The sequence below is a fragment of the Phascolarctos cinereus genome, unplaced genomic scaffold (genome assembly GCF_003287225.1).
Source record: "Phascolarctos cinereus isolate Bilbo 61053 unplaced genomic scaffold, phaCin_HiC Scaffold_5;HRSCAF=322, whole genome shotgun sequence".
In the NCBI taxonomy this organism is placed as follows: Eukaryota; Metazoa; Chordata; class Mammalia; order Diprotodontia; family Phascolarctidae; genus Phascolarctos; species Phascolarctos cinereus.
In genome coordinates, this window is record NW_027555958.1 from 262,969,815 (window position 1) to 262,995,622 (window position 25,808).

Sequence of the window (25,808 nt, forward strand, 5' to 3'; positions counted from 1 at the left end):
TTGCCTTCCTCCATTAGAATGCTCCTTGAAGACAGGGACCATCTTTCTCTTTGCTTGTATTTGTATTCCCAGCACTAAGCACATAGTTTGGCCCATGGTAAGCATTTAACAAGTGTTTGTTGACTAACTGGTGTCAGTCTTTAGCAAGGGGTCTTTCTCCCTAGGTGTGGGAAGTTCAACAGATCAAGACAACAGTGGCTCTGAGGACAAATATAGCTGTAAGTGCAAACACATGTTCTAAGAGGTCCTACCCAACCAAATGGGTAGAGGGCAATGATACCCTCTCCTTTGGGGAACCTTGGGTGTGACTCCTAAAACAAGAAGTTGATAAGAAAGCAGTAGATGGCTAGCTTATGGTTGGGGGTGGGGGCGGTAACCTAGTAAAACTATATAGGGAAATTCAGCACCAGACCAGGAGAGGAGGTTCATTCAGAGGAGGTTACAAAGGACAGACCATACAGGGAAGGGATATCAAAAGCTTCTGGGAGTCAGAAGCCCTTTTCACAACCCCTACATACAGTATTGTGAATAGGGCAACATGTAAAACCTTGGAGTTGCCCAAACTATCCAGTGTAGTAACACCATACAATACTGACTCTTCAAGTGTGTACAAGATATTTCTTCTCTACTAATGGAAATGAAGGAAGCTATAATACTTTGTTATACCATTTTCCCTTAAAACAAACCTGTATTGGCACCTGGCAACTTACAGCTAGAGGTCACTGAAGTAGCCATGCCCATCACTACAGCTGTTCTTGACCGTGTCAATGTCACAGCCCAGGCCCAGGGGTGTGAGGTAGAGTTTTTGATCTTACCAGTGCTTTGGTCTATAGTCATGGCTGATGTTAGACAGAAACAATTTGCTTTCATTTGGGAAAAGGCCATTATACTTTCACTGCACCTATCAGAAGATTAAAACTGATCATGTATCATTTCCTTATTAACCCTATTTACCAGTAATTGATTTCTCCCTGTAATTGCTTAAGTCATGGTTCTTTGTCTCTGAACTTAGTTCAGAGTTCAGCTGGCCTGTAATGGGTTAAATTTAAAAATCTATCTATTCTTGCCTCAAGGAATTTTGCTAACATTGGAAAATGTGTGTGAACAGAAAGGGAGTGCTAGGTACTGAGGATACAAAGAAAAAATGAATACTCCCTTTACTTGGGTTTACATTATATTGATGGAGACTAATCATATACTTACATAGAAATATACAAAAGATACAAGGTAATTTTTGATATGGAGAGGACTTAGCAGGTGAGAGGGATCAACAAAGGCCTCATGTAGAAGGTGGAGCTTGAGCCAAATACTGAAGCAAACTAGAGGTTCTAAGAGGAGAGGAGTGAGTACATTCCAGACAAGGAGAGACAGACCAATTCAACTGCGAAAACATGGACCAGGGTGAATGGGATATTGTGTATGAGGAACAAGTAAGAAGGCTAGTTTGGCTGGATGATAAAGTGCATTGACAAAGATGAATAATATATAATAAGGCTAGAAGGTTAGAGTTGTGAAGAGTTTTGAATTCGAGAGTTCTTTCTAAACTCTGAAATTGTGTATGTGATTCTATGAGGGAAGTAAACATTTATTCAGTGCCTACAATGTGCCAGAGCACTGTGATAAGTGCAGGGGATACAAAGAACAGTAAAAGACAGCTTGAAATCTAATAGAATGTAGGCTAAGACCTTCCTTCATCTAACTAATCTTCAAACAAAATAGGTTATTCTCTCCTTCTGATGCTCATGCCAGAAGAGAATGCTTCAGATTCTTATGCCTTCAAATTCATACCTCCACTCCTCTTCACCTCAGTGGAAATCTTGTTAATTTTCCAATATCTAAATTACAAACTATGAAGCCAATTTACTACCCCCTCCAATGATTTTTCTCAAACAGAAGGCTATAGAAGGAATACAGAAGGTTACATTTATATAAACAGTCTACAGACTTTTTTTGTTTTGTTTTTTTCTTGTAGTAACTGTAGGTCTAGAAGTTTGGAAATAAAGCTTTGGGAAGGCAGGAGGCCTTCTTAATATTCCTTATCCTTCCTCTCCCCCCCATACTACGTTTTGAAAATAACAGGTGCTTAATAAACGATTGGGAATCACTTAAGGATCTAGTCCAACTACTTTGTTTTATCGTGGATGTAACTGAAACCCAAAGAGGTGAAATAACTGCATTCTCTAACACTCTGAAGCACTTTTATTATTCTTTTATGACATTCTTGTTATACTGTCTTATGGTATAAAAGTGCCCAACATTTTTATCACTGCAAAAACTTCTAAAACATCAGTCCTACACCTACACAGTTGGCTAAGGAAAGCAATCTATCTTAAACTGTAACAGGAAAGCCCTTTCTCTCCCAAGTGCCTAGGACGGAACTCCACACACATTTAGGGAGTTTTAAAAGTAGTTGTTGAAAAAATAAATCATCTTAGTCTAATTCCCTAATTTTACAGAGCCAAATGACGTTCAGAGAAGGGCAAAACAATCATAACTGGAGACAACCTTACAAATCATCCAATTCCTTCATTTTACAGATAAGGAAGACGGAAGCCCAAAAGGACTTAAGAGACCTGAAATCAACTTTTCTAATTCCAAATCAGGTGTTCTTTCTACCACTTATCTGCACTGACAGCTGAACGTCCTAGTGGATAAGCAGTCCCAGAGGATAGCACAATGTCTATACACGACTGGGGTCGCAAAGATCCATTGGCGCGGCTCTCGAGAAGGGTCTGGCCTCCAAAACCACCTCAACCGCGGGCCAGAAGGGCTGACGGGGTCCTGTCTCCCCTGACACATCTCCCGACCTTTCTCGCTCCATCCGGCGTTCCGGCGGTTCCCAAGGAGCCGCCTCAGCCTCCTCTTTCTCCCTCTTTCCACCTATCCTTGCACCTTTCAGCGATTCGCCTGATTCACAGGGAGATTGGGAAGGGGAAGCAGAAGCCACAGACACTAAGGAAAGAACCACCTCCTGCCCAAGCACGCCTACACGCTTTAACTTACCGCTTCCTGCCTCCGAGACCTGCGCATCCCCAAATGACCCGGAAGGCGAGTCTCATTTCCGGCGGAATCATCGAGTGCGGCACCGAGCAGGCGAGAGTGACCCCTCAATGCCTTTTTCTTTCAGCCGGAAGTTAAAGCTTCCGGGGGTGCTCGCCGCGGGTGTGCTCTCCCATCAGCCAATGACGAGCTCCCTGTTGGCGCTGTGGTCCCCCTGCAGGGGCCTTGTGGCCCCTCGGGGACTCCCTGGGCGGCCTTCGTTGCTAGAACTGTGGTGCCGAAGGCCGGCTCTGGGGAGCGAGAGAGACCTCCCGGGGCTCGTTGGTGCAGGAAGAAGGTCGCCCCCGGGGCCGGGCCGGGCCAGGGAGAAGCTGGCGCTGCGGCCTCTGTCTCTTTGGCAGTCAGCGGGTGTTGCGAATGGACTCTGCGGGAGCCGGCCCTTCTCCACTGCGGGGCCGCTGCCGCGAGGAACCAGGGGCCAGAGTGGCTCCCGCGCATCGGGGGTAAGTAAGCCTGCGTCCAGGGCCCAGTCTCAGGTGTCCCGAGGGATCTGCCCAGCTTCCTCGTTCTCTTCCCCCCCCCCATTTCTCTAAGCCACGCCTGTCCGGAACCTGTACTGTAGTTTGCCATTTCCTTTACCTGCTCATTTTACAGATGAAACTGGGTTAAGTGATTTACCCAGGCTCACACAGGTAGTGTCTGAGGTCAGATTTAAATGGAAGATGAGTCTTTCTGACTCCAGGCTTGGAGCCACCTAGCTGCCTGCATCAACTTTTACCCCCACCGAAGTCATGAATCCCAGAGAGAAGGCAGTTCAGCTTGTCATTTGTCATTACTATCATTACTAATAATCACCTCCAGGAGCAAAAAAAAATTAAAATTCTAAGTTTGGTGTTCAAAGACCCTCCCTTCAGTCCAGTGACATTGGGCTCCTGGCTGGACCTCGAACCAGACGCTCCATTTTCTGACTGAGGATTTTCATTGGCTGCCCCGCCACCGCCCATGCCTGGAATTCTCTTGCTCCTCATCTTCGCGTCTGCCTTTCCTTGCTTTCTTCAAGCCCAAGCTAAAATCCCACCTTCAGCAACCTTTTCCTGACCACCCCCGACCTCCACTTAATGCTAGTGCCCTCTCTCTGTTGATTATTTCCAATTTATCTTGTGTGTCTTGTTTGTACATAATTGGCTCGCCTGTTCGACTGTGAGCTCCTGAAAGAACAGTGACTGTCCTTTGCCTTTCTTTGCATCCCCAGCTCTTAGGAATGTTTTTTGACTGACTTAATAATATGTTACTTGTTTATAGTACCTTAAGGTTTACAAAGTTTCTTCTTTATAATCCCATAGAGTAACATGCACTTTAGACTTTTTTTTTCCTGTTGGTTAAGGCCTGTGATTTCACTGTTGTAGGACATTCCTTCCATCAGTGCAGATCAGCAGCTGTTCTGGGAGGTTAAGTGGCTTGCTTAGTGTCACCCCGCCTATGTGTCAAAGTTAGGACTTGAACCCAGCTCTTTCTAACTCCAAGATTGACTTTCTATTTACTAGTCCATGCTATCTCTAATCTTAGACTAATAATAGGGTTTTGTTTTTTGAACCATACACCTCGAATTCATATAATCCCTTGTATTTGCAGAGTATATTATATGGTTACCTATGATAGGTAGTGCTGTCACCATTTTATAGAGTAGGGAAAAGACCCAGAAGTTAAGAAACTTCTGCATAGGATTTGAAAAGCTGGTTGACCTTGGGCAGGCCACTTAAATGAGCTGCTCTCTGCCTTTATTTGCTTTTTCTTAAAAATGAGAGGCTTTGACTTGATGATTGCTAAGGTCCTTTCCAATTCTAACATCTTCTGAACTGTAAGATAGCTGAAATCATACCCAAACAAATTAGATGGTAATACCTTTGCACAAACTTGGTTCAAACCTGTGTCTTCTGACCTCATATCTGGTTCTCTTTCCATATATAGCATTTTCATAAAGCCACTATCTTTTATAGGAGAATTAAATATCTTTTAGGCCAAAACAATGTTTCATGTTCCTAGGAAGAAACCATAGTCTTTATCTAGGAAGAACTCAAGACTCATAGTTTTTCCTACAATTTATACTACTTCTAATCTTAAGGATTTTATTTTAAAACCTCAGATAACCTTAGCAAATACACACAGGCAAGGCCTATTTCTTGAAAGAGAAATAAGTATGCCACAAATTGGCAATCACTCGAAATAAGAAGTAGTAGCACTTAGAAGTGGAGCTGTCTTGTATCATTTTTACTACTCCTTAAGGTTCTGTGATTAACATGTTCAAGTTTATTTTTGCTTTTATCAGGGTACAGTATGTGATTCTGTATGAGTATTCCTTTCCATTTCATCAAGTGTAAATGGAGACTTGTGTATGATTAAGTTAGCTGGGTTGGTTATTGGGACTTATGTATAATTGTATCAATATAGATTTTATTCCACTTGTACTCACTCTAGTTTTATTATGGTAAAATCAGTAGGATTACATAATTGCATCCTACTATTATTTTTACTGTTGAAATTTCTGTCCTAGTAGCCTGTTTCCTGGAAGTCCTTGGCATTCACATTTGCTGTTGGTGGAGCTTTATTGGCTGGAATGAAGTACTTCAAGAAAGAAAAGGCAGAGAGTATGTACATATCCCCTGATGGCCTTTGAACAGAGCATTTTATAACTGTGCTAGCAGGGATGTTTAGAACTTGTTCCTCAGAGATTTATATTTCCATTCTTTATATTTGTTTTAGTACCTTGTAGCATTTTGAGATGTTGCCTAAGTCTGTTTGGGGACTCATTCCAGGCTATTATAACTTTGTTAGTTTATTAATCCGGAAATGAGAATGTTAGTTCAAGCCCTTGGTTACTTACACTCCTTACAGTCTGTGCCAAACCTCTTTTCCCTTTATGCCATCTATACCAGTCCCTGCCCTCTCCTCAGACAGGATACTTTGCCATGATAATTCAACATGAAAATCAAAGCCACTCATTGTGAGCTTCTTCTTACCTATTACATACATTGAAATTATCCTTCATTTCCTCTTCTTTTGCTTCACCCTTCTTGCCAGGGTCAACTCCTTTATTCATGCTTTTGTTCCCATCCCCTCCTTTTCACTCTGCGAGTTGATTCCTTGTATCATCCCCAGTCTCTTTATAGTCTTCTATTTTTCTTTATCTACTAGCTCCTTCTTTGTTCATTGAAAAAACTTGCCCTGTCTGTAACCAGCCTTCACTTGGTCCTACCATTCCTTAAGGCTATCATCCTATATTACTCATCCTTTTCCTTACTAAACTTCTAGAAAAGTCATCTATACTTATTAGTTTACTTTCTCATTATCCCTCTAGCTAGCTTCTTATTCCACCGCTCAACTGAAACTGAAATTTCCAAATTACCAACAGTATCTTAATTGCTAAATTCAACATCCTTTTCTCAATCCTTGACTTCTGCAGTGTTTTCTACTGTTTACTGTCCTCTTCTGGATTCTTTCTTCTCCCTGGATTTTTGTGATAATTTTTTTCTTCTGATTCTCCTACCTATCTGATTGTTCCATTTTAGACTGTGCTGAGTAAACTCTGGGGCTCTGTTGGGGATAGCCTTCTCTCCTTCTTCGTAATATCTTTGGTTTTCTTGGTGTCCTGTTTAATTTCTTTGCTGATGACTAAAATTTGTATGCCTGGCCCTCAGTTCTCTTTACCTGGATATCCCATAGGCATCTCAAATTTAGCATGTCCATAATAGAACTAATTTTCTCCCTAAACTGATGCTTATTCCTGACTTCCCTATTTCTGTTAAGGATACCACCATCCTTCTGGTCTCAGGTTTGCTACCTTAAATCATCTGCACTTCTTCACTCTCATATCCCATTGGTTGACAAGCTTTGTCAATTCTATCTCCATAGTGTCTCTTACATCCATTCCTTTCTCCAATTTCACAACTACTACTCTAATTCAGGGCTTTATTGCCTCTCATCTGGAATGTTGCAGTATCATCCTAATTAGTCTTCTTGCCTTTAATCGTTTCCTATTTTAATCCATCTTCCATAAAGCTGCCAGATTGATACTCCTACAGTGCAGGTCTTATTTGCCTGCTCAGGAATCTTCAGTTTGGTTCCTCCTTTTCTTCTAAATAAAGTATAAACTTCTGTTTGGCATTTAAAGTCTTTCACAATCTAGCTCCAACCTATCTTTCTAGAATGATTTCACATTCCTGTCTTCACATAATCAGTTCTCCAGCCAAACTGGCCTACTTGTTTTTTTCAGTGATAGTCTATAAACCACACCCATGCCTTTGAAGGAAGACTGTCCCTCTTGCCTGGAAATGTTCTCCTTCCCCACCTTTACCTCTTGGAACTCCTGGCTCTCTCTAAGTCTGAGTTCAAGTGTTATCTCTTCTATGTGAACTTTCCTTATTAGCATGACCCCTCAACTTACTTTTTTTTTTACATATTTGGTACTTATATATCTATGTACATGTTGTTTCCCCTCAGTAAATTGTACACATCTATCATTTTGTCTTTGAGTTAGTAGTGCCATAAATGTTTGTTGAATTGGATACAATTTTCCAGTTTTTAAATCAATTAAGTTATAAAGCCTAATTTATGTTAAATGATTTAGGATTCATTTTTTTATTCTGTCACCTTGTTTCATGATTATTACTGGCAGAAACTACATCATATATTATTTCTGTTTCCATTAATAAAATTCCTCAGTTGACAAAGTGATAAGCTATTAATAAACTAATTGTTTAATATTTTGTTTTAGAGTTAGAGAAGGAACGGAAGCGAACCTTAGGAAAGCCTTTACTTGGAGGACCTTTCTCACTCATGGATCACAACGGAGAACCCAAAACTGATAAAGACTACTTGGGACAATGGATACTAATTTACTTTGGTTTCACCCATTGTCCTGATGTATGTCCGGAGGAACTGGAAAAAATGATAGCTGTAGTGGATGAAATTGGTAAGAGATCACTCTATATGAATAAAACCTATAATTTTCTAGCCTATATTTTCCCATATTACATTTCTTACTGCTGCTTTGTAATATCTTATTAAGAATTTAAATTAGTCCTATAGGAGCATTGTAAGCATCAAATTAATCTGTTGCTTTGGTGAATCTATTAAGGAAGTTCATTTTCAGCCTTGTAAAATTTGATTTATTCTTGTTCATTCATTTTAGTCATGTCCAACTGTTTATGACTTCATTTGGGGTTTTGGCAACGATACTGGAGTAGTTTGACATTTCCTTTTCCAATTCATTTTATATATAAGGAAACCAAGGCAAACAGGGTTAAATGATTTGCCCAGAGCCGCACAGTTAAGTGTCTGAGGCTGAATTTGAACTCAGGTCTTACTGACTCTAGGCCTGGCACTCTTGTCCACTGAGCTATGTAGCTGCCTCTAAACCAAAAGATGATTTGGGGGGTTATTATTGGAAGTGGTTAATCCTATAATTTTGACTTAAATGTTAGCAAAACCTATTTTTCAAACTTCCTTTATACATAGTTAATAATAGTCCATGATGATTCCTAGTCATTTGTCTTTTTCTCATTTTTCAAAGTCATCAGCTAGTTTACATAGATCAGGATGGTGCTATCTTCCTTGGATGCCAGGGTTTCTTTTTTGGTTCTTCTAGTTTGGTATTGAATTTGAGCTTTGCTCCAAAAGGTCAATGGTTTGACTAAGATAGCTATTTCAGAATTAACTTTCATATTAGTAAAAAATCATTTTCTTCTTTTAAAAATAAAACCAATTCCAAATATCATTTCATCATCTCCAGTGCCTAGCAATTTCTCAAAGAAGATATTCATGAAGTATAGGCATGAAACTTCCATACTTTTTACAGGGCTTTGACCTCTCTTCTTTCTTACTCCAGAACCATATTTTCCAAGTTTTTATCACCATTCCATCTTTACATTGATGCCACGAAGAATTTATTTAATTTGGAAGGTCTTAACAAATTCTTTATAAAATTTATCTTTCTATGTCTCCATCCTCTCCGATAGATATTAGCACATAAGCCATACAACAGTGCAATACAAAATAAACAAAATTCCCATAAAATGATGTTTCTGTGTTGTCTTTGAGTACATCTTAAAACCAATTCTATCTTCATTTACCTCTCCATAGAGAAACTGTAGATCATCATTCTATTCAGTTGTAACTTTTTTTTATATATTCTAGTGGGGTTTTTTAGCAAGAATGCCAAGATTTATATGATTTTCTTCCCCCAGTAATATGTCCACACATTGTTCACTAGACAAGAATCTCATACTTAAGACTAGATACAACTTAGTTCATTTCTGTAGACAGTCTGCACAGTCTGTTGCAAAGACCCTCTGGTCCCCCCCTGTTTGTTTGTTTTTTTGTGGGGGTTTTTTTTTGATGCTTTGCTACTGTCACTGCTCTAGAAGAAAGGAGATATGTGGAACTGAGAGTCGTTTTGTATTTTCTTTGATTTATGGGTTGTTTTGGCCAAAGAATTTATTACTAAATTTTTTCTCATTTCAATCCTGTGATTAGGCTGTGGTCTCACAGAAGTTGATACTCTCTCCTTAGGTGCCCTGCCCTAACCCCCAGCACACTGGGGTTATTTCTCTAGTTTTCTTCATTGCGTGAATACCAAAGTACATGGACTACCAATTATTTTCGCTCAGTCTTGCAATGTGACTGGTGTACCTTTTACAGTAGTTGTCCATAATGACATCCTTTATTTTGCTTTCCTCTCCAGTTCTTGTTTGATAATATGTTGCAGTCCACTCATACCAGCAATGTGCCTCTGCATTGCTGTTTAGATAACCGTCAAATTTAAGCCTTCAGAGACTATGGTTTTCCATAACTCACAGCCATTCAGTATCACAAAACAATATTACTCTTGCAAACCTTTCTAACTAGTAAAAAAAAAAAGTTAGCAAGATATTAAATATTTATCTTAAATCTGGGCTGCTTATAGTAAATACTGGATATAAAAATGTCCCAGCACTAATTTTATTCTATTCTGGGAATGGTTCTTTTAGGCTAAGGTGTTTTCTTCATCTGAGTTTGTTTTTAGGCTAACTGAAACCAAATTGAACTTTTAAATTTGAAGTTTGTCGTCTTGAAAACCTAAGTAGAAATCCTTGATATAGTTGGTATTTGTATCAAAAAATTATAAATTACTGAAAACCCTTTAAGTACAGTAGGCTTACACTGTTAGATGTTGAACAGACTGATTTATGAAGTAATATTCCATCACTTATAATAGCCTGTGACAATTTGTGAACCAAATGTCTTCAGACAATAAAAACTTGCCTTTGAAAATACTAAAGGAATAAATTCCCATTTTCGAAAATTTAAAGTGCTTAATAATGCAGAAAAGATATATATTCAACCTACATTTATAGGGAATAGGACTCGAGGAAAACACTATAGAGAGGTGTCATAGATAAAGGGCCTTTAGACTAAGTAATAGCAATTTTGCTAATCTGTATTGGTTTTAAGGCATTTCCTCACCATACTCTCTAGTGAAATCACAAGTATCAAGTAATCAAAAGTAATTAAAGGATGAATGAAACAATAGTGTTCAAAGAGAAGCAGTATAATAAGCTTTTGAAAAGTAAACATGGTTGGACACATCTAATAATTAATTGTTAGAGGAAGAAATTGTAATTAATATTAGCACAGAAAGTCTTAAAAAGAGGCATGGGCTGGGGCAGGGGCAGCTAGGTGGTGCAACGGATAGAGCACTGGCCCTGAAGTCAGGAGGACCTGAGTTCAAATCTGGCCACAGACCAAACACTTGACACTTACTAGCTGTGTGACCCTGGGCAAGTCACTTAACCCCAATTGCCTTTAAAAAAAAAAAAAGAGGCATGGGTACAAAAGGTTCTGTTTTTTTGGCTCTTTGATCAGTCTTATTTTTTTTTTCTGTTTCTTACTATAATTCCTCCCTCATTCTATTCTCTGGTCTTTTTCTTTACTTGGCTATAATGAGCCACAGAAGTTGGCTGCATTGCTGTGGCCCAACTCTCCAGTCCTTTCAAATGTACATGTATATGAACAGATGTCACATGTAATCTTCACTATTTTCAAACACCAGTGCAAGAGCTTAGGGAAACGCTATATTTTCACTGAAGCAATATCTATTATTAATTGCTACTTACCATAAATATACCTCAGAGTTATTATCAAAGAATAAGAAACCATGTCTTTACAAATTTTTGTATGTAATAGATGACCCTCCATGTAGTGTATATTTAATAAATGTTTTATAAAGGAATATGATGCAGTATAAAAAGTACTGGAGTAGAATTCAGAATCTCCAAGTTGATATGCTACTTCTGAAGCTCTGAGTCATTCCTTCTGGGATATGACCAGAAATAGTATTAGCATTTTTATAATAAACTGGAATAGAATTACTTCTTACTATGCTCTTAGGTTCTTTCTTTTTGTAAAAAGTAGTTGACAAGGATTAAAAGCCAAGCTAGAATGATAATTGCTCCTAAGTCCTGTCTGTCCATTAAAATTAGCCTGATGGCAAATGATTTTGATGTCTACTAATGAAAACTTTCTTTCAGATAGTATTCCAACACTGCCAAATTTAAAACCACTTTTCATCACTATTGATCCAGAGAGAGACAATACAGAAGCTGTTGCAAGATATGTGAAAGGTAAGATATGCTAATCTTATTTTTTTCTAAACTATCATCAGTAGTTAGAATGATACGTTACATTTGTATTATTTTTTATGGTCTTTTCAAAGTGCTTTCATACGTATTATTTCATTTGAGGCAGCAACTCTAAGTAAGAAGTAAAGGCATTTATTACCCCCCTTTACAGAAGAGGAAAATGAGGCTGAGGTAGCTTAAGTAACTTACTTAAAGACATACCCAACTAGTAAGTGGTAGAAGCAGAACTAGAAACTGAGTTTTCTGATGACACTTTCTGTAATGATTTTGTTTTTAATTTTGTTTTCATGGCAGTATAACAGCTTAAATTAAGCCATGAAGGGTCTGGACTAGGAGAACTGGGTTCCTGTCCTAGTTCTGTGCCTTAATTTTCATTTTTAAAGTCATGAAAATAGTACACTTTCTAACTGGTGTGTGTGCGTGTGTGAAATACAAAATTTAAAAGCCTAGCAAAAGCCATTATTGTGGGAAAGCATTTATTAAGAACTTATTATATGAAAGGCTAAGCTTCAGAGTTACAGATACAAACAAGCAAGACAGTCCCTACCCTGAAAAAAATTTACATTCTGATAAAGTAATACAGCATACATAGGGGAGTGGTCTTTGTGGTAATAGCATTATGGTCATAAGATTTTGAAAACTGGCCATTCTGTTTAGTCTCTTTATTTTGCAGATGAGAAGACCAAGGTTTTACACAGGTTGTGATTTCAACCAGACTTCATTCCAAGTCCACTGCTTTTCCCACTATACCCCCTTACAACCTTTTCCCCATCTCATAGCATTGGATTTTTTTAAAGCCACTGTTTCCAAGAATATTGTTACTCTCAGACTGTGGGATAGGTGGATCAGATAGGTAGAGATCACTGAAAGGTATATGGGGCTTGACCAGATGAGTGGCCTGAGTAAAATATGGGGTTAGGGCTACAGAGTAATTATAATCAATCAGTAAACATTTATCAAATATCTACTGTGTAGCAGACACTGTGCTATACACTAAGAGATACAAAAAGAGGCAAAAGATAGTCCTTGCTCTCAATGAACAATCTAACAGGGGAGACAACATGCAAACAAATATATACAAAATGAGCTTTATACAGGATAAATAGGAAGTAATTATAAGAGGGAAGACACTGGAATTAAAACAGGTTGAAGAAAGCTTCCTGTAGCGTGTGGGATTTTAGTTGGAGCTTAAAGGAAGCCAAGGGGGTCAGTATTGATAAGGGAGAGCATTCCAAGCATGAAGGACAGCCAGAGAAAATGCCTACAGCTGAGAGATGGAATGTCTTGTAAGTGGAACAGGCAGGAGGCCAGTATCACTGAAGCAAAGAGTATGTTAGGAAGTAATAACAGTGGAAAGGTAAGAGGGAGCTAAGTTATGAATGACTTTGAATGCCAGAGCATTTTGTATTTGTTCCTGGTGGCAAAAGGAAAACTACTGGAGGTTATTAAGTAGGGATGACATGATCAGACCTGTACTTTAGGAAAATCACTTTAGTGTATGAATAGAGGGAGATTGAATTGCAGTGGGAAGTGGAGTGAGGAAGACATACTCACCAATAAACTGTTGTAATAGTCCAGGTATGAGGTGATGAGGGCCTGCACTAGAATGATGGGGGAGAGGAGGCATATTTAAGAGATGTCACAAAGGTGAAATTGTCAAGCCTTGGCAGCAGCTTGGGTGGGAGTGGGTGTTGGGAGGGAGGTAAGAGGTTGTTAGGAATCCAGGATGACTTCTAGGTTGTTAAACTGTGAAACTGGGAGGATAGTATTGCCCTCTACAGTAATAGAGAAGATAGGAGGTGGGGAGCATTCCTTTTTGGACATAGTTTAAAATGTCTACTGGACATCCAGTTTGAGATATCTGAAAGGCAGTTGGAGATGTGAGATTGGAGGTCAGTGGAGAGTTTGGAGTACTATAGGTAGATTTGGGAATCATTGGCATAGAGATGGTAATTAAATCTATGGGAGCTGATCCCGTGCGATCACCAAGTAAAGTAGTATAGAGAGAGAAGAGAAGAGAATCCAGGAGAAAAACATTAGGGACACCTATGATTAGAAGGCATGATCTAGAGGAGGATCCAGCAAGGGAGTGGTCAGATAGGTAGGAGAGAGTGATGTCCTGAAAACCTAGAGAGACAGCAGTAAGAAGGAGGAGAGATTGATCAACAGTGTCAAAGACTGCAGAGAGGTCAAGAGAATGCTGATTGAGAAAAGGCCACTGAGTTTGGAAACTAAAAGATCATTAGTAACTTTGGAAAGAAGTTTTGGTGGAATAATAAGGTCAGAAGCCAGATAGTATGGGATTAAAAAAAGAGTGAGAAGAAAGAAAGTGGAGGCATTTATTGTAGATGGCCTTTTGGAGGAGTTTAGCTACAAAGGGCAGAAGTGATATGGGATAATAATTAGCAGGGATAGAAGGATCAAGTGAGGGATTTTTCAGGATAAGGGAGACATGGACGTGTTTGTAGTCAGTAGGAAATGAACAAGTAGAGAGGGAGAAACTGAAAATAAATGAAAGAGTGGGGATAACAGAAGGGGCAATAATCTGTTGGAAGAGACAGGTTGGAATGGGCTCCTTTGAACAAGAAGAGGGATTAAGCCTTGGTAAGGAATAAGACTTCTTCATCATATGAGAGGAGTGAAGGAAGAGAAAATAGCAGAAGGCAGCTGAGTGATAGGAGATTAGGATCAGAGGATAAGAGGAAGTTCATGGCAAATGGCCTCAATTTTTTCTGAAAATATGAGGCAAGATTCCCAGCTGAGAGAGTAGGGGGAGGAGGGGAACCATGAGAGGTTTGAGAAAGAATGAAAAGGTTTGTAAGAGCTATTGTGGAGAGTAGGATTGTGAATTGATAAGGTTATAGTAGGATTACCTAGCAACAATCAGGGCCTAGTTGAGGTAATGTAACAATAGTAGTATTATTTTATAATAATAGCATTGTCACTTTATAATTTGAAAAGCCCTTATGTTGCAGTTGCTATCTTATTTGATCTTGATTGAATAATGTAAAACTGGATTGTTTTGTACTGCACCTTCAGTATTGGGTTAAGGCTACTAATGTCTTGGAAGAATTGGAATTAGGAAGACAAATGAGTTCCATTGCAGTATTATGTTGGTTGCCTAGAATCAGAACTATTTTTCCCTTGGTTAGGTTGCAAGGCTAACTTACAAAAAAGCTATTTTAGCTAATAGAATAAATTAATTTAGAATTGAAAGGAACCTTAGAAATAAAAAAATCAAGACATAGTTCATCCCCAAGCAATATTTTCCTTTTCCTTACCAAATAGTCCTTAGACTGAATGACCAAGGACTCATCTCAGCCACCTAACTGCCACATTAAAATTAGTAATTCATCTTAACAAAAAATAGATGTTTCTTAGAAGTTCTTTCATCCCTGACTCCACTGAGACTCTTCACTTACTATTATTGATAGAGACTAGCGCTTCATTTCAAATAAAGCATTTTGATCCATGTGTCCATAAGCATGCTGTTGCATTGCACTGAATGTTTTTATTGTACTAGGCCAGTCTTGTCTTAACACAGATTAGCTGTAGGACCTTGGATAAATCAAATAAATCACTTAAATATCTTGACAATGATGATCAAGATAGTTAACCATTTTGTGCCTCAGTTTCTTCATCTATAAAATGAGAGGGGGTTAGATAATCCCTAAGATCACTTCCAGATTCTAAATATTGTCATAATAACTTTCCTACTTAAAAGTAGATTTAAGTTTTGTTTTTGTAACAGATACTTTATACATTTTAAGTTATTTATTTAGGAATAAATCCTCGTTTTCCTACATTTGGCATCACTCAAATACCCAGGACAACTAGCACAACACAGTAGACTCTCTAAACCAACTGATAATGAAGCTTAACTAGAACATTTGGGGCTGAATCCCCAACCCTGCCTCCTTCACTTCTTTGCCCTAGTCAGGACCCTGAGCTCGATGTGGCTTGGTCCTTGAACCTGCCTTATCTTTTGATCTTCAGTTATCCTTTGATCACTAGATGCCATTTGCCTCCGTGAGCCAAACCTACATTCCTTGTAAGCAGGCATACGTAATGGAAGTAATAGAATAGCTCCCACAATCTCCCATGTCCAAGTAAGACAAGTTCTTGAGAGATTCCTCAGGTTTCAAGACTCCCATAAGAAAACCTGTCTGGCACAGTTGTAGTGAGATCAGTCCTGATCATCTCAAAGAATGATAATTCCCCTGGTCCCTGGGTACCTTGACAAGGTACAATAGTCTGTAGTACTGAGTAAGAATATGAGACGATGAAAAAGGGGACTGTTCTAGGATCTAGACACCACATAAAGAATGGTGACTGGGCCTAGAACTATGATTGTAATAAAGAGAACCTGCATTAGTCCTCGGTAAACTAAAGCTTAGTTCTGTTAGCTAGTGAACCTTACTTCATTTTCTGTCATCTCCTGCTCTACATGAAGGACTGAAATTAGGCCTCGGCCCAAAGATGAACTGTTCATCTGACCTCCCTACAAATCTAAGGTAAATTAACTCAGAAGAAAAGAACCATTATCAACCATTCTGTTTGTTGTCACCCTTTATCTTTTCTCTGCAACTCTGCCCATATTTTGAAGAGTGTGTATATGATGTTTGTGTGTGTGGTTTCTTGCATATTAAAAAAAATTTACCTAAAGAATGCATTCGGTCTTCTGGTATAGGTAGTGATGGCTTGGGGAAGAGAAAAAGAATCTGAGAACAGCCCAGTTTAGAAATCCCCCATGGAGAGGGCAAGTGTTAAGCTCTGAATGGTTTTTCTCAAGTAGGTGAGCATGTTACTGCTCTCTTCCCAAACCCTTCCCACATCAGTAAACTCCAGTGTCTCCCTGTTACCTCCAGGATTAAGTATAAAGTCCTTTATTTGACATTGAAAACTCTTTACAACCTGCCTCCCTCTTGCCTTTTCAGTTTTCTTAGCTTCTTCTATCCTTCTACACACTCTGATCCTGCCATACTGCTGCTTTTACTTTATCTCATACACGACATTTTTGCACTGGCTACTCCCCATGTCTGCAATACTCTTCATTTCAACCTCTGACTCTTAGAATCTTTGCGCTGAACTCAGCTCAATTGTCAGATCCTCCAGAAGGCCTTTTCTAATCCTTCCTGTTGGTGATGCTGTTCCCTCTATTTATGTTGTATATATCTTATAATATTTTTTTGCATGTTGTCTCCCTCTGTACTTATCTTGTATGTTCTGATTTATATATGTTGTTTCCCCCATTGAGATGTAAGCTTCCTGAGGATATGTATTGTCTTGGGGGTTTTTGTATTTTGGCGCTTAGCACAGTGTCAGGAAAACTTAATAAATGCTGACTGACCGATTGATTTAATTTTTTTTCTAATAACCTTTACAGTTACATTACAGAACAAAATGATGATATGGGTATTTTATTTTTGAAAGCAAATTGAAGCAAAGCTTCATGAGGGCTTTGGGAGCTGAGTCATCTTCAATTCAATCCAAATCATGGCTTCGGTGTTTTATCATACATTGTTTAGGACAGCTACAACCATCACCAAAAATAAGATATTTTAATTGTTTTACCCCTTACATATTGTAACTATCTTTATTCAACAAATAAATATAGTTTTAACATATTTTACATGTATATTTTTGAATATTAAATTCCTCAATTATTTGAAATTAAGGATTTCTTTAATAGCAAAAATTAATCTTATTTCAGCAATTAGTAAGAAACTAAAAAATATAGATATGTAACTAATGGGCTTTATTGCCCTCTTCCTAAGTAGAATGAAAAAAAAAAACCAAGCTGCTCTACTTTTTTGATTCCTGAACAGCTATTCAATTTAAAATGAATTAGTCTAAAAGAAGAAAATACATTTTCTGCACTTGTGGAAAGCACTTTTGATGGGAAAAGTCTTAATGTCTGATGAACCTACATGAAATGTCTTCTACCATTTCACTGATTTGACTTCATCAAGATGGGTTCTTGAATGGATTAGTCTTAGCCAAGAAATTTATTATAGTTGATGTTGTAGAAAGATGGCCCAGCCGTAATCAGTTCTTCTTTATCAGTAGTTAGAGATTGACACTGGTACTAAACATTAAATATATTAACAAGAAAATTACCTGAAGAAAGTGTATAACTTGCTATGAACTATTTAGGACATTTTCTTTAAAAGGTTGCACAATTATATTATTGTCACCATATGCTTATAAAGTATCCCTATTCTTTGATCATTTTTTGAGCTGTATCTACTAAATGAAGCTTTTACTTGGGTATTTATTTAAAAATTTTTATTAACCCCCAAAAATGATTTAAATGAAAAGAAATTATAAAAAGAGATCTAGATTTGCCTCCTGCTTCTACCCTCAACCCTTGAGCAAGTTACATAATCTGGATGGACCTCAGTTTGCTCACTGGTAAAATGAAGGGATTGGATTAGATAGTTTCTGATGTCCCTTCCAGTTTAACATTCTATAACATTCTGTAAGTTTTTAAAATAAATACATTCTGGCTTTGTAGTGGTGGTTACCATTAAAGAGTTTGATCTGTATTAGACGAATTCTCATGACCTTGCCAGATGAAATTCTTAGCACCTTAGAAATGATTAGGGTCAAGCAAAATCATGGGGTGCATCCAAGCCAACATGTTTCATTTAACACTGAAAATTAATGCTGACTTCTCAGATAGAGAAGGCTGTTTTGCATGTACTACATCAACACCATTCTCATTTGTTGGTTTCCTTTTCAGAATTTTCTCCCAAGCTAGTTGGCTTGACAGGTGGTCCAAAAGAGATTGATCAAGTTGCCAGAGCATACAGAGTTTACTACAGCCCAGGACCCAAGGATGAAGATGAAGACTATATAGTAAGTAAATGCCCAGTTCCAGACCTAATTTCTTATATTCCCATAATAACCTCTGGAGAATACCATTGGATTCAGGGATGAGAAAAAAAAGAAATAAAAGAAAGAGAATTGCACTAGCTACACACATTTCCTTAAGGAAGTGTCTTTGTTTTGAGATAAAAATGGATTAGGGACAAATGACCAAACTTCAAGGTTGGGCTGTACTCTGTCATAAGGTTGGGCTGTACTCTGTCATAAGGAAGCAGAAGTTATCATTTGTGGACAAATTAGGTTTTCATTGTTTAAATTAATTGGTTTCCCCACTTGTAGCATTATTTCTGTGGGAAAATATGCTCTGAATTGAGATTGCTGACATAATTTTGAAGTAGAACTCATTTGTAAGTTGGGGTCCACCCGTGAAAAGAATTTGAATCCACATGAAGGGCTCTAGCCTTAACACTGCTGGTGGGGCACAGAATAATCTACTCCCAACCTTGCCTGCCCATTTTTCATAGGCCCCCAAGTGGTCCAGCACCAGACTTCCTTCAAGCTCCTCCAGCTACCTGCCCCACCTCTCCCAGAAGCCCCAAGGGTAATAATTGTGTTTGGAAATTAGTGGTTAAGTTTCAATGGTGGGAGACAAGGAAAAGGCAAAATGGTATGTGAAAAGCAGTGTATCTGAATCAGAACACCGTGGTTCAGCTTCTATACCCTATGCTAATTACCCATGTGATTTCTTTCCCTTTCTGTGGGCCTCAGTTTCCTCATCTGTAAAATGAGGGAGTTGCACTACCTGGCATCTTCAGCAAATGTTTATTCTAGTGTTATTGAGTAAATTCACCAGTAGAGGGAACCATAATTCAGGTCCTCAGGTTTTTGTTGCTAGAGTATGTACCCTGAGTAGGCATAGACTTTTCCAGTATAGCAAAGGTAGTAGATCTTGAGATCCATAGAGGGAAAGATTATAGGGCTGTCATTTTAGAGTTAGGATGGCCCTCAGGGGCCCTCTGATCTGCCCTTCATTTTACAAATGAGGAAAAGAAGACCTAGTTAAGTGACTTAAGGTCCCTGTAGTAGTAAATTACAAAGGTAGACTTTGATTCCAGTGATTCCAAAGCTATTGCACTTTCCTCTGTACCACAATGATTGCCTTCTCCTGTAATCTTTAAGAAGTTCTTGCCCAGTGTGATAACCCTCTTGTAATCCTTCTTAATGAGGAATGTGAAGCAGTAGGATATCTGGAGCTCAGGCGTTTTGAGCTGCAGTGGGCTAAGGCTAAGCTAATCTAATGTCTACACTAAGTCCCTTATGGTGAAATCCCAGGATTGACGGGGAGGAGGGCCCTAGGTCGCCAAAGGTGAGAGACAAATTGGCCCAGATTGGAAATAGTTCTATGCTAATCAATAGTGGTGTTAAGACCCATGAGTAGCCACTGTACTTCTAGCCTGGGTGAAATAAGGAGATCATTCTTTAAAAAAGAAATAAATAAATAAAGTTGTGGAAAGAGGCCCCTTTGGTAAAGAAAGAAAGGTAAAGCAGCCATATAGCTTTGAATGTTAAAGAACTGTCAGGCTTGTAGTTTGGAAGATTAATCAAGTACTTCTAAGGCTTAAACCTTAAACCTCTTTATGCAAAACTTTCATAATTCCACTGGAAAATAAACATTTTCTGCAAATACTCTTTAGTGTTTAATTAGAAAAGCAAATGCTCTATTTGCCCTTCCAGAAAAAACAATATCGGTTTCAGAGAAGAATTATAACATGTGATAGAGATATTCTAAATTCTGTTATTCAGGAAAATAGAATATGTAACAAAAAGTGCTTACCACTGAACCAGCTTACTAAGCTTACTAAGCTTCTCTTCCTTACTTTCATGATTGTCTATCACTCTTTCCCTCTTTCCCTTCCTTTCTGGTTTTCTTTTTCCTGTTCTGTTCCAGTCCACTGTATTTTCCTTTCTTATTCTCTTATTTTCTCCCTGCCTTTCTTCTTTAACCATAGTTTGGAGAATTCCCTTTTCCTAAGTTAAGATGTAGTTAACATTGGATCTTCCTCTCTTGAAAAACAAAATTGGTCCCAAAACAATAAATAGAGGAATCCCACAAGAAAAATAGGACTGCTGTATTAATAATGGGAAGAAGAAAGTGGCAATAAGGGATGCATTTACAGATCTCTTCCTCTTCTTTCTACTACATATTGACATAATTGAAAAACATTTTTCTTTTACACTGTCAAATCTTAAATCCTCAGCCCTTCTATCTCTTTAGAGCCCAGTACCCCCCAAAGCCTTTCATTTCATAAAGGGTCTTTCTTCAGTTTCCGTAATTATCTAGTTCTAAGCTGATATGAGCCTCTTCTCCCAGGAGAGTTAATATCACTTAAGTATCTTTAAATAATTTGCCCTAAGGTGTAATGTGCGGTAGGCTTAAATCTCTGCAAATGCTAGCATTTTAACTCTTAATATATCTCTAGTTGATAGAATATTGAGGATTTGTTACTATCCTTCATCAGGAAGTAACACGGAATCATTACAGCCACATATTACCTACATCCTCCTCTCTGCTCCTCAACAGTCAGTTCTTTATTCCATTGAATATTTCATTTGTTTCACCTAAATAGACATCTCTTGGGGAAGGTATGGTATATGTAAGCTCAGCAAATCTCTACAATAGCCAAGGGGAGAAATTGAGGGACAAAAGCCAAGATTATTTTAAGGTAGTTTTCCAAATTGGGAATAAACTCCAAAATGGGATATTTTAAAATATAATTCCCACCTAAGTATATAAAGTTCAGATCAAAGTCAATGAAAATAAAATTAACACAGCAAATCTGTTCCATTTCATAGGGAGTGGAAGAAGGGAAAAGTACAGTTGTTGGACTAGGGCTGAGTCACTTACTTTTCCTCACCTCCATGCTCTTCCCATCATAAATTTGTACATGGCCTTACTGCAGAGGGAGAAGCTGGGACCCGCCACTGGAGAAAGATACTTAGTACAGTGATTCCTCTTTATGACAATCAGATACCCACACCTGATCCTAGGTATCTAGCTTGCCTTGTACATAGAATTAAAGATTCCAAGATCTTTTTTTTTCCCCCTGTGCCTTTTGGGAAGTGGTATGGTGCAGTGGAAGAAAAAGTTGAATTTTCGAAACTCAGAGGATCTGGGTTCAAATTAAGATGAATGGAAAGCCTGAGAGACAGAGTTTCTGGGATTAGTAATCAATTTATTAATTAGACTGGCTGATAATAAATTGGCGGTTAGTAGTTTCTCTCAATAATTAAAGACAAAACCATGGCAGTCCCTAAATGCTTAAATGCTTTTGGAAAAGGAAGTACCCTGACATGTAAAATCAACCCTGGTTGGTGAACAATTAATGAAGGAGTGGACATAGTAATGAGGAGGTGAACTCAAAGCCTTCCGCTTCTCCTACTGAAAAGTGACTATCATGAGACTCAACTGCCTCCAGCAATTTAGACAAAGAAATCCATCTCTACCCAGACCACTCTGGTTGTTTTTCTCCTTCATAAGCTGGCTTCCTTTAGGCTCTAATGGAGGAGTATAACATGGTATGGGCATATTGACTGAGGGCAAAAATTCACCTAGATTAGATTCTGTTTGTAAAGATTTCTAGTTGGGTGGGGTCCTGCCCAAGTTTGCAGAGCATGTACCCGAAGGATTTGAACAATCTCATCTATTGGCAGTGCCCTTCAGAGACTGACTGGCCTACAGGGATTGGTCCCCAAATGAGGAAATAGAAAGGAAAAACCTCACTCCTAATTTAATAATTGGTTATTAATATAATAGAAAGATAACCACTTCTCTCAAATGTAGACTCTAAACTAATATGTGCTGTGTGATCTTGGGCAAGTTGCTTGAACTCTCTAATCCTCCATTTCCTTGATTTTAAAATGAAGCATGATGAACTAAATGACCTTAAAGGACCCTTTCATTTTACAGGATATGACTCTGTGATCTTGTATGGCAGTGAATAGAGCACAACCAAGTTAGATTATTTTATACATTATTTTTATTGTTTATTTAAGCTTTGTGTAGTTTAAATTGTAATGCATTTTATTAGAATAAAATACAAGCTAAAGAATCATTTTATAAATTAATGTGGAGACATGACAATTTTTTTATTTGTAAAAAATGGTGTCATTATGTAAAGTTTAGAAACTGTTTTTTATTTGTTTTTTAAATAATGATATTAGTATGAAAAGGAGAAAAATTAAAATTAACCACAAGAAAAGCAGTTTTATTTAATCCTTTAATAGCTCATCATTGATTAAGAAATAAAAAATCCAGGTTATTTCAAGACAGACTTTTCCAAACTAAGAAACATATCCAGGGCAAGAGTGGAGGGCTTGCTATAAAATAGAAGCCAAAATTTTTGAGATTGGATAGAGGATCAGCCTCAGAGCCTTGATTACCAAGCAAGTCCCACCTCTTACATATTCTAACTATGTAAGTGACGAAGTCATTTAACCTTTTCAGTGTTTTGTGCAGAGAAGGTACCAGCCTGCATTGGTAGAAAGAGTTTCCTCACTTGAGAATTCCCTTTACCAAAGAAATCCCAGATCCCAACTTTTTATGTGTTTCATCTTTAATTAGCTCTAAGGCATATTCGTTATTCTTACCATATTTTATTGATCATTTTAAAGCATCTTGCTTACCATGTTTTATTCAGTACCTTAAAATATTATGTCTCAAATACAAAGCTTTCAAGATACTTGAAGCTTATGTTTCATCCAGAAAATTATAATAGAAATGTTGTTTTTCCTTGAGCTTTCTTTGTAAATAATATAAAATACCTTAGTTCTATCAAAGCTGATAAAATTTGCCAGGCATTGGAATGTAATCTCATGTTTCTCTTTAGATGAAATCTTTCCAACCTAATACAGTTAAGCTCATAGCCTCTTTGTGATAAATGTCATCATCTAACATTGGAAGGGAGTGTTAGGAGAATTTTGTGTTTGATTCAACAAACACTAAGTATCTATTATTTGTCAGACGCTGTGCTCAGAGTTGGATCAAAGACAAAAATGGAAAGAAACAGTTTGTGCTGCTTACTATATATATTCTGATTACAGCATACATGCCAAGGGGTAGCTGGGGATTCCTTGTGAGCGTTGAGCTCCCCTACTGAGTTATTCTGAGACAAAAGAAACCATTAGCTATTTTAATTCCCTCAGCATAAATTCTTGCTGTAAGTGAATAGACCTTTGGCACTTGACGCTCTGGCTCTTTCTCTATACATATGTGTGCATATAAGAAACAACCTTGTACAATGTATATTTGTATTTATAGATGTGTGTCTCCAGTTTGGTATTAGGTATGCATTCCAGTCTTTCTTGCCAAATAATAGCCAAACATACTATTAATTTTGAGGACTCTGGTACTGAGTATTATGTTCTTGATTGATAGCTACAATATTTGAAGTGTCCTTTTAAAATAGGACTTTCTGGGGACATTTAGCTAAGATTAGCAGGCTAATCCAACCTTAAATTAGAGAAAAATAAACTAGGAACAGTTTTAGGAACTCTACCAGAAGAGGAAAAGAGGGTAATGGATTTAAGATGACTTCAGAAGGGTGTCATTTGTATGCCTTTTTAGGAGTATGCAGGGAGCTTTACTTCAGATAGGATTACTTGGTGGGTGACGTTTATAAAGGAGAAGATAAAATAATCTCCTTCCCTAAGTCTCCACATTTGAAATTCCTGGCAACAGTAATAAATTCGCTGTCCAAATTTGTTAACCAGGTTGCTGATTTACTTCTCTTAGCTTCTTGGCTCCTTCTAGGTTTATGCATAGTTAAGTATTAATAATATAGGTAATAAACTGTCTTGATCAAATACTTATTCCAATTGAAAATAAAAATTCCTGTGCTTATTTAAACTTAGCATGAGGAAGTAACATTCTTATTGACACCATTTTACATTTTTATTTCCTAGGCACTATAAAGAAGATATATTAAAGTTCAGGAATTGGATGAAATGTTTTGTTCATAAATTAGTATGCATACATGCTATTTTTTAAAAAAAAATTATTTTATTAACTTGAACAAAAAAGAGAGCATTTCCATGCACATGACAGAAGACAAAAAGAAAATTCTATATGAAGTTGAATTTCCATTTCACACTGCTTACTTTCTTTAAAAGTAGGTAATAAATTCTACACATTACTTTTAAAATTGTCCTGGTTTTCTATATTTCCTTCTGAATTCTTTCTGTTCTCTTCTGTTTATTTTTTTAAAAAATTATAAGGTCCTTTTTTTTGCATCACTGTTGCCTCCTTTCTTTTCTCTTTCCCCATATCATGTACATGCTCTTAAATAGCATTTCCAAGTAGTTGCATTGAATAGGTAGACCCTCCTTCACATACAGCACAAGATAAGAAAATTTATTGGCTAGGATGGTTGGTTATTTGCCTCTTTTAGCATGCCTAATGATCTCTGAAGTAGACTTTAGAGAATCTGGGTATTTTCAGTGTAAAGTCATTCAGGTTGGGAAGGAAGAATTGAGGAAGCCTGCCCAACCCACTCTGGAGCATGTAGAGGTAGAAAGGATGGAACCTCTGCTTGAAGTCAGTAATTTCATTTGAAAAGATGCTTTTTTTAAAAAAACTGAATGAAGTATCTACTCTTTGAAAACTGGAGACTGGAGGTGGGGGTTATTAAAAGGAATCAGGGAATATAATCTCTGACTAATATATCAAGAAATATTTGATATAATAACATTCTGTTACACAGAAGAATATTTGGTCAGTCCTTAGGAAATTACTGTAACATAATTTGGCCCAAATTTTACACAGCACTTTTGCCTTGCAAAGTCAGATTTGGTAATGTAACAATACTTTTTAATAATCATTGGTAAAAGTTATGCTATCCTCTTTGTCCACAGCTGTTGCTTGTCTCACCAGTTTATATTTTCCTCTTTCTGTACAGGTGGATCATACAATAATAATGTACTTGATTGGCCCAGATGGTGAATTTCTAGATTATTTTGGCCAAAACAAGAAGAACTCAGAAATAGCTGGTTCAATTGCTGCACACATGAGGGATTACAAGAAGAAACATTAGAGTAATGTAATTTGTGTTGCAGTGATATTTTCTTACTAGTAAGAGAACTTTATCTCCCTTAGGAGATGGTGTATAAGATTTTCACCTCCTTTGAATCCCTATACCTTAACTACATTGGACCTTTGTCCTTCCAGAACAGGAGAAATACAAGACAAGTTTGCTGATTGTAATGATTAAAGCAGAAAATCTGTCAAGAAGTGCTTTTCATTGTGTG

At 37.7% G+C, this 25,808-nt stretch overlaps 2 protein-coding genes across 3 annotated transcripts in view; one reads left to right on the plus strand and one right to left on the minus strand.

Annotated features, from left to right (window-relative positions):
• ADPRM (ADP-ribose/CDP-alcohol diphosphatase, manganese dependent) overlaps positions 1–3,084 on the minus strand; it is a 20,168-nt gene extending 17,084 nt beyond the window's left edge. For both annotated transcript variants that reach the window (XM_020966007.2, XM_020966015.2), the window contains exon 1: positions 3,004–3,084. In XM_020966007.2, coding sequence (XP_020821666.1) covers positions 3,004–3,074 — 71 coding nt within the window. In that variant the 5' untranslated portion in view covers positions 3,075–3,084. The remainder of the gene's footprint in view (positions 1–3,003) is intronic.
• Positions 1,392–25,527, plus strand: SCO1 (synthesis of cytochrome C oxidase 1). Its single transcript, XM_078155699.1, has 8 exons — positions 1,392–1,430; positions 2,919–3,503; positions 5,555–5,645; positions 7,772–7,969; positions 11,565–11,657; positions 18,421–18,536; positions 19,031–19,107; positions 25,460–25,527. Exons 1-8 carry the CDS (start codon positions 1,392–1,394, stop codon positions 25,473–25,475), a joined length of 1,215 nt encoding a protein of 404 aa, XP_078011825.1. The 3' UTR covers positions 25,476–25,527.
• Positions 25,528–25,808: the final 281 nt, after the last annotated feature.

Excerpts from the sequence above, each read along its gene's own strand:
- SCO1 (XM_078155699.1), top strand. The coding sequence starts at position 1,392 with ATGGACCAGGGTGAATGGGATATTGTGTATGAGGAACAA. Across the intron at positions 1,431-2,918 it reads ATATTGTGTATGAGGAACAA|GGAGATTGGGAAGGGGAAGC; the intron begins GTAAGAAGGCTA and ends CCTGATTCACAG. Across the intron at positions 11,658-18,420 it reads TGTTGCAAGATATGTGAAAG|AATTTTCTCCCAAGCTAGTT; the intron begins GTAAGATATGCT and ends TTTCCTTTTCAG.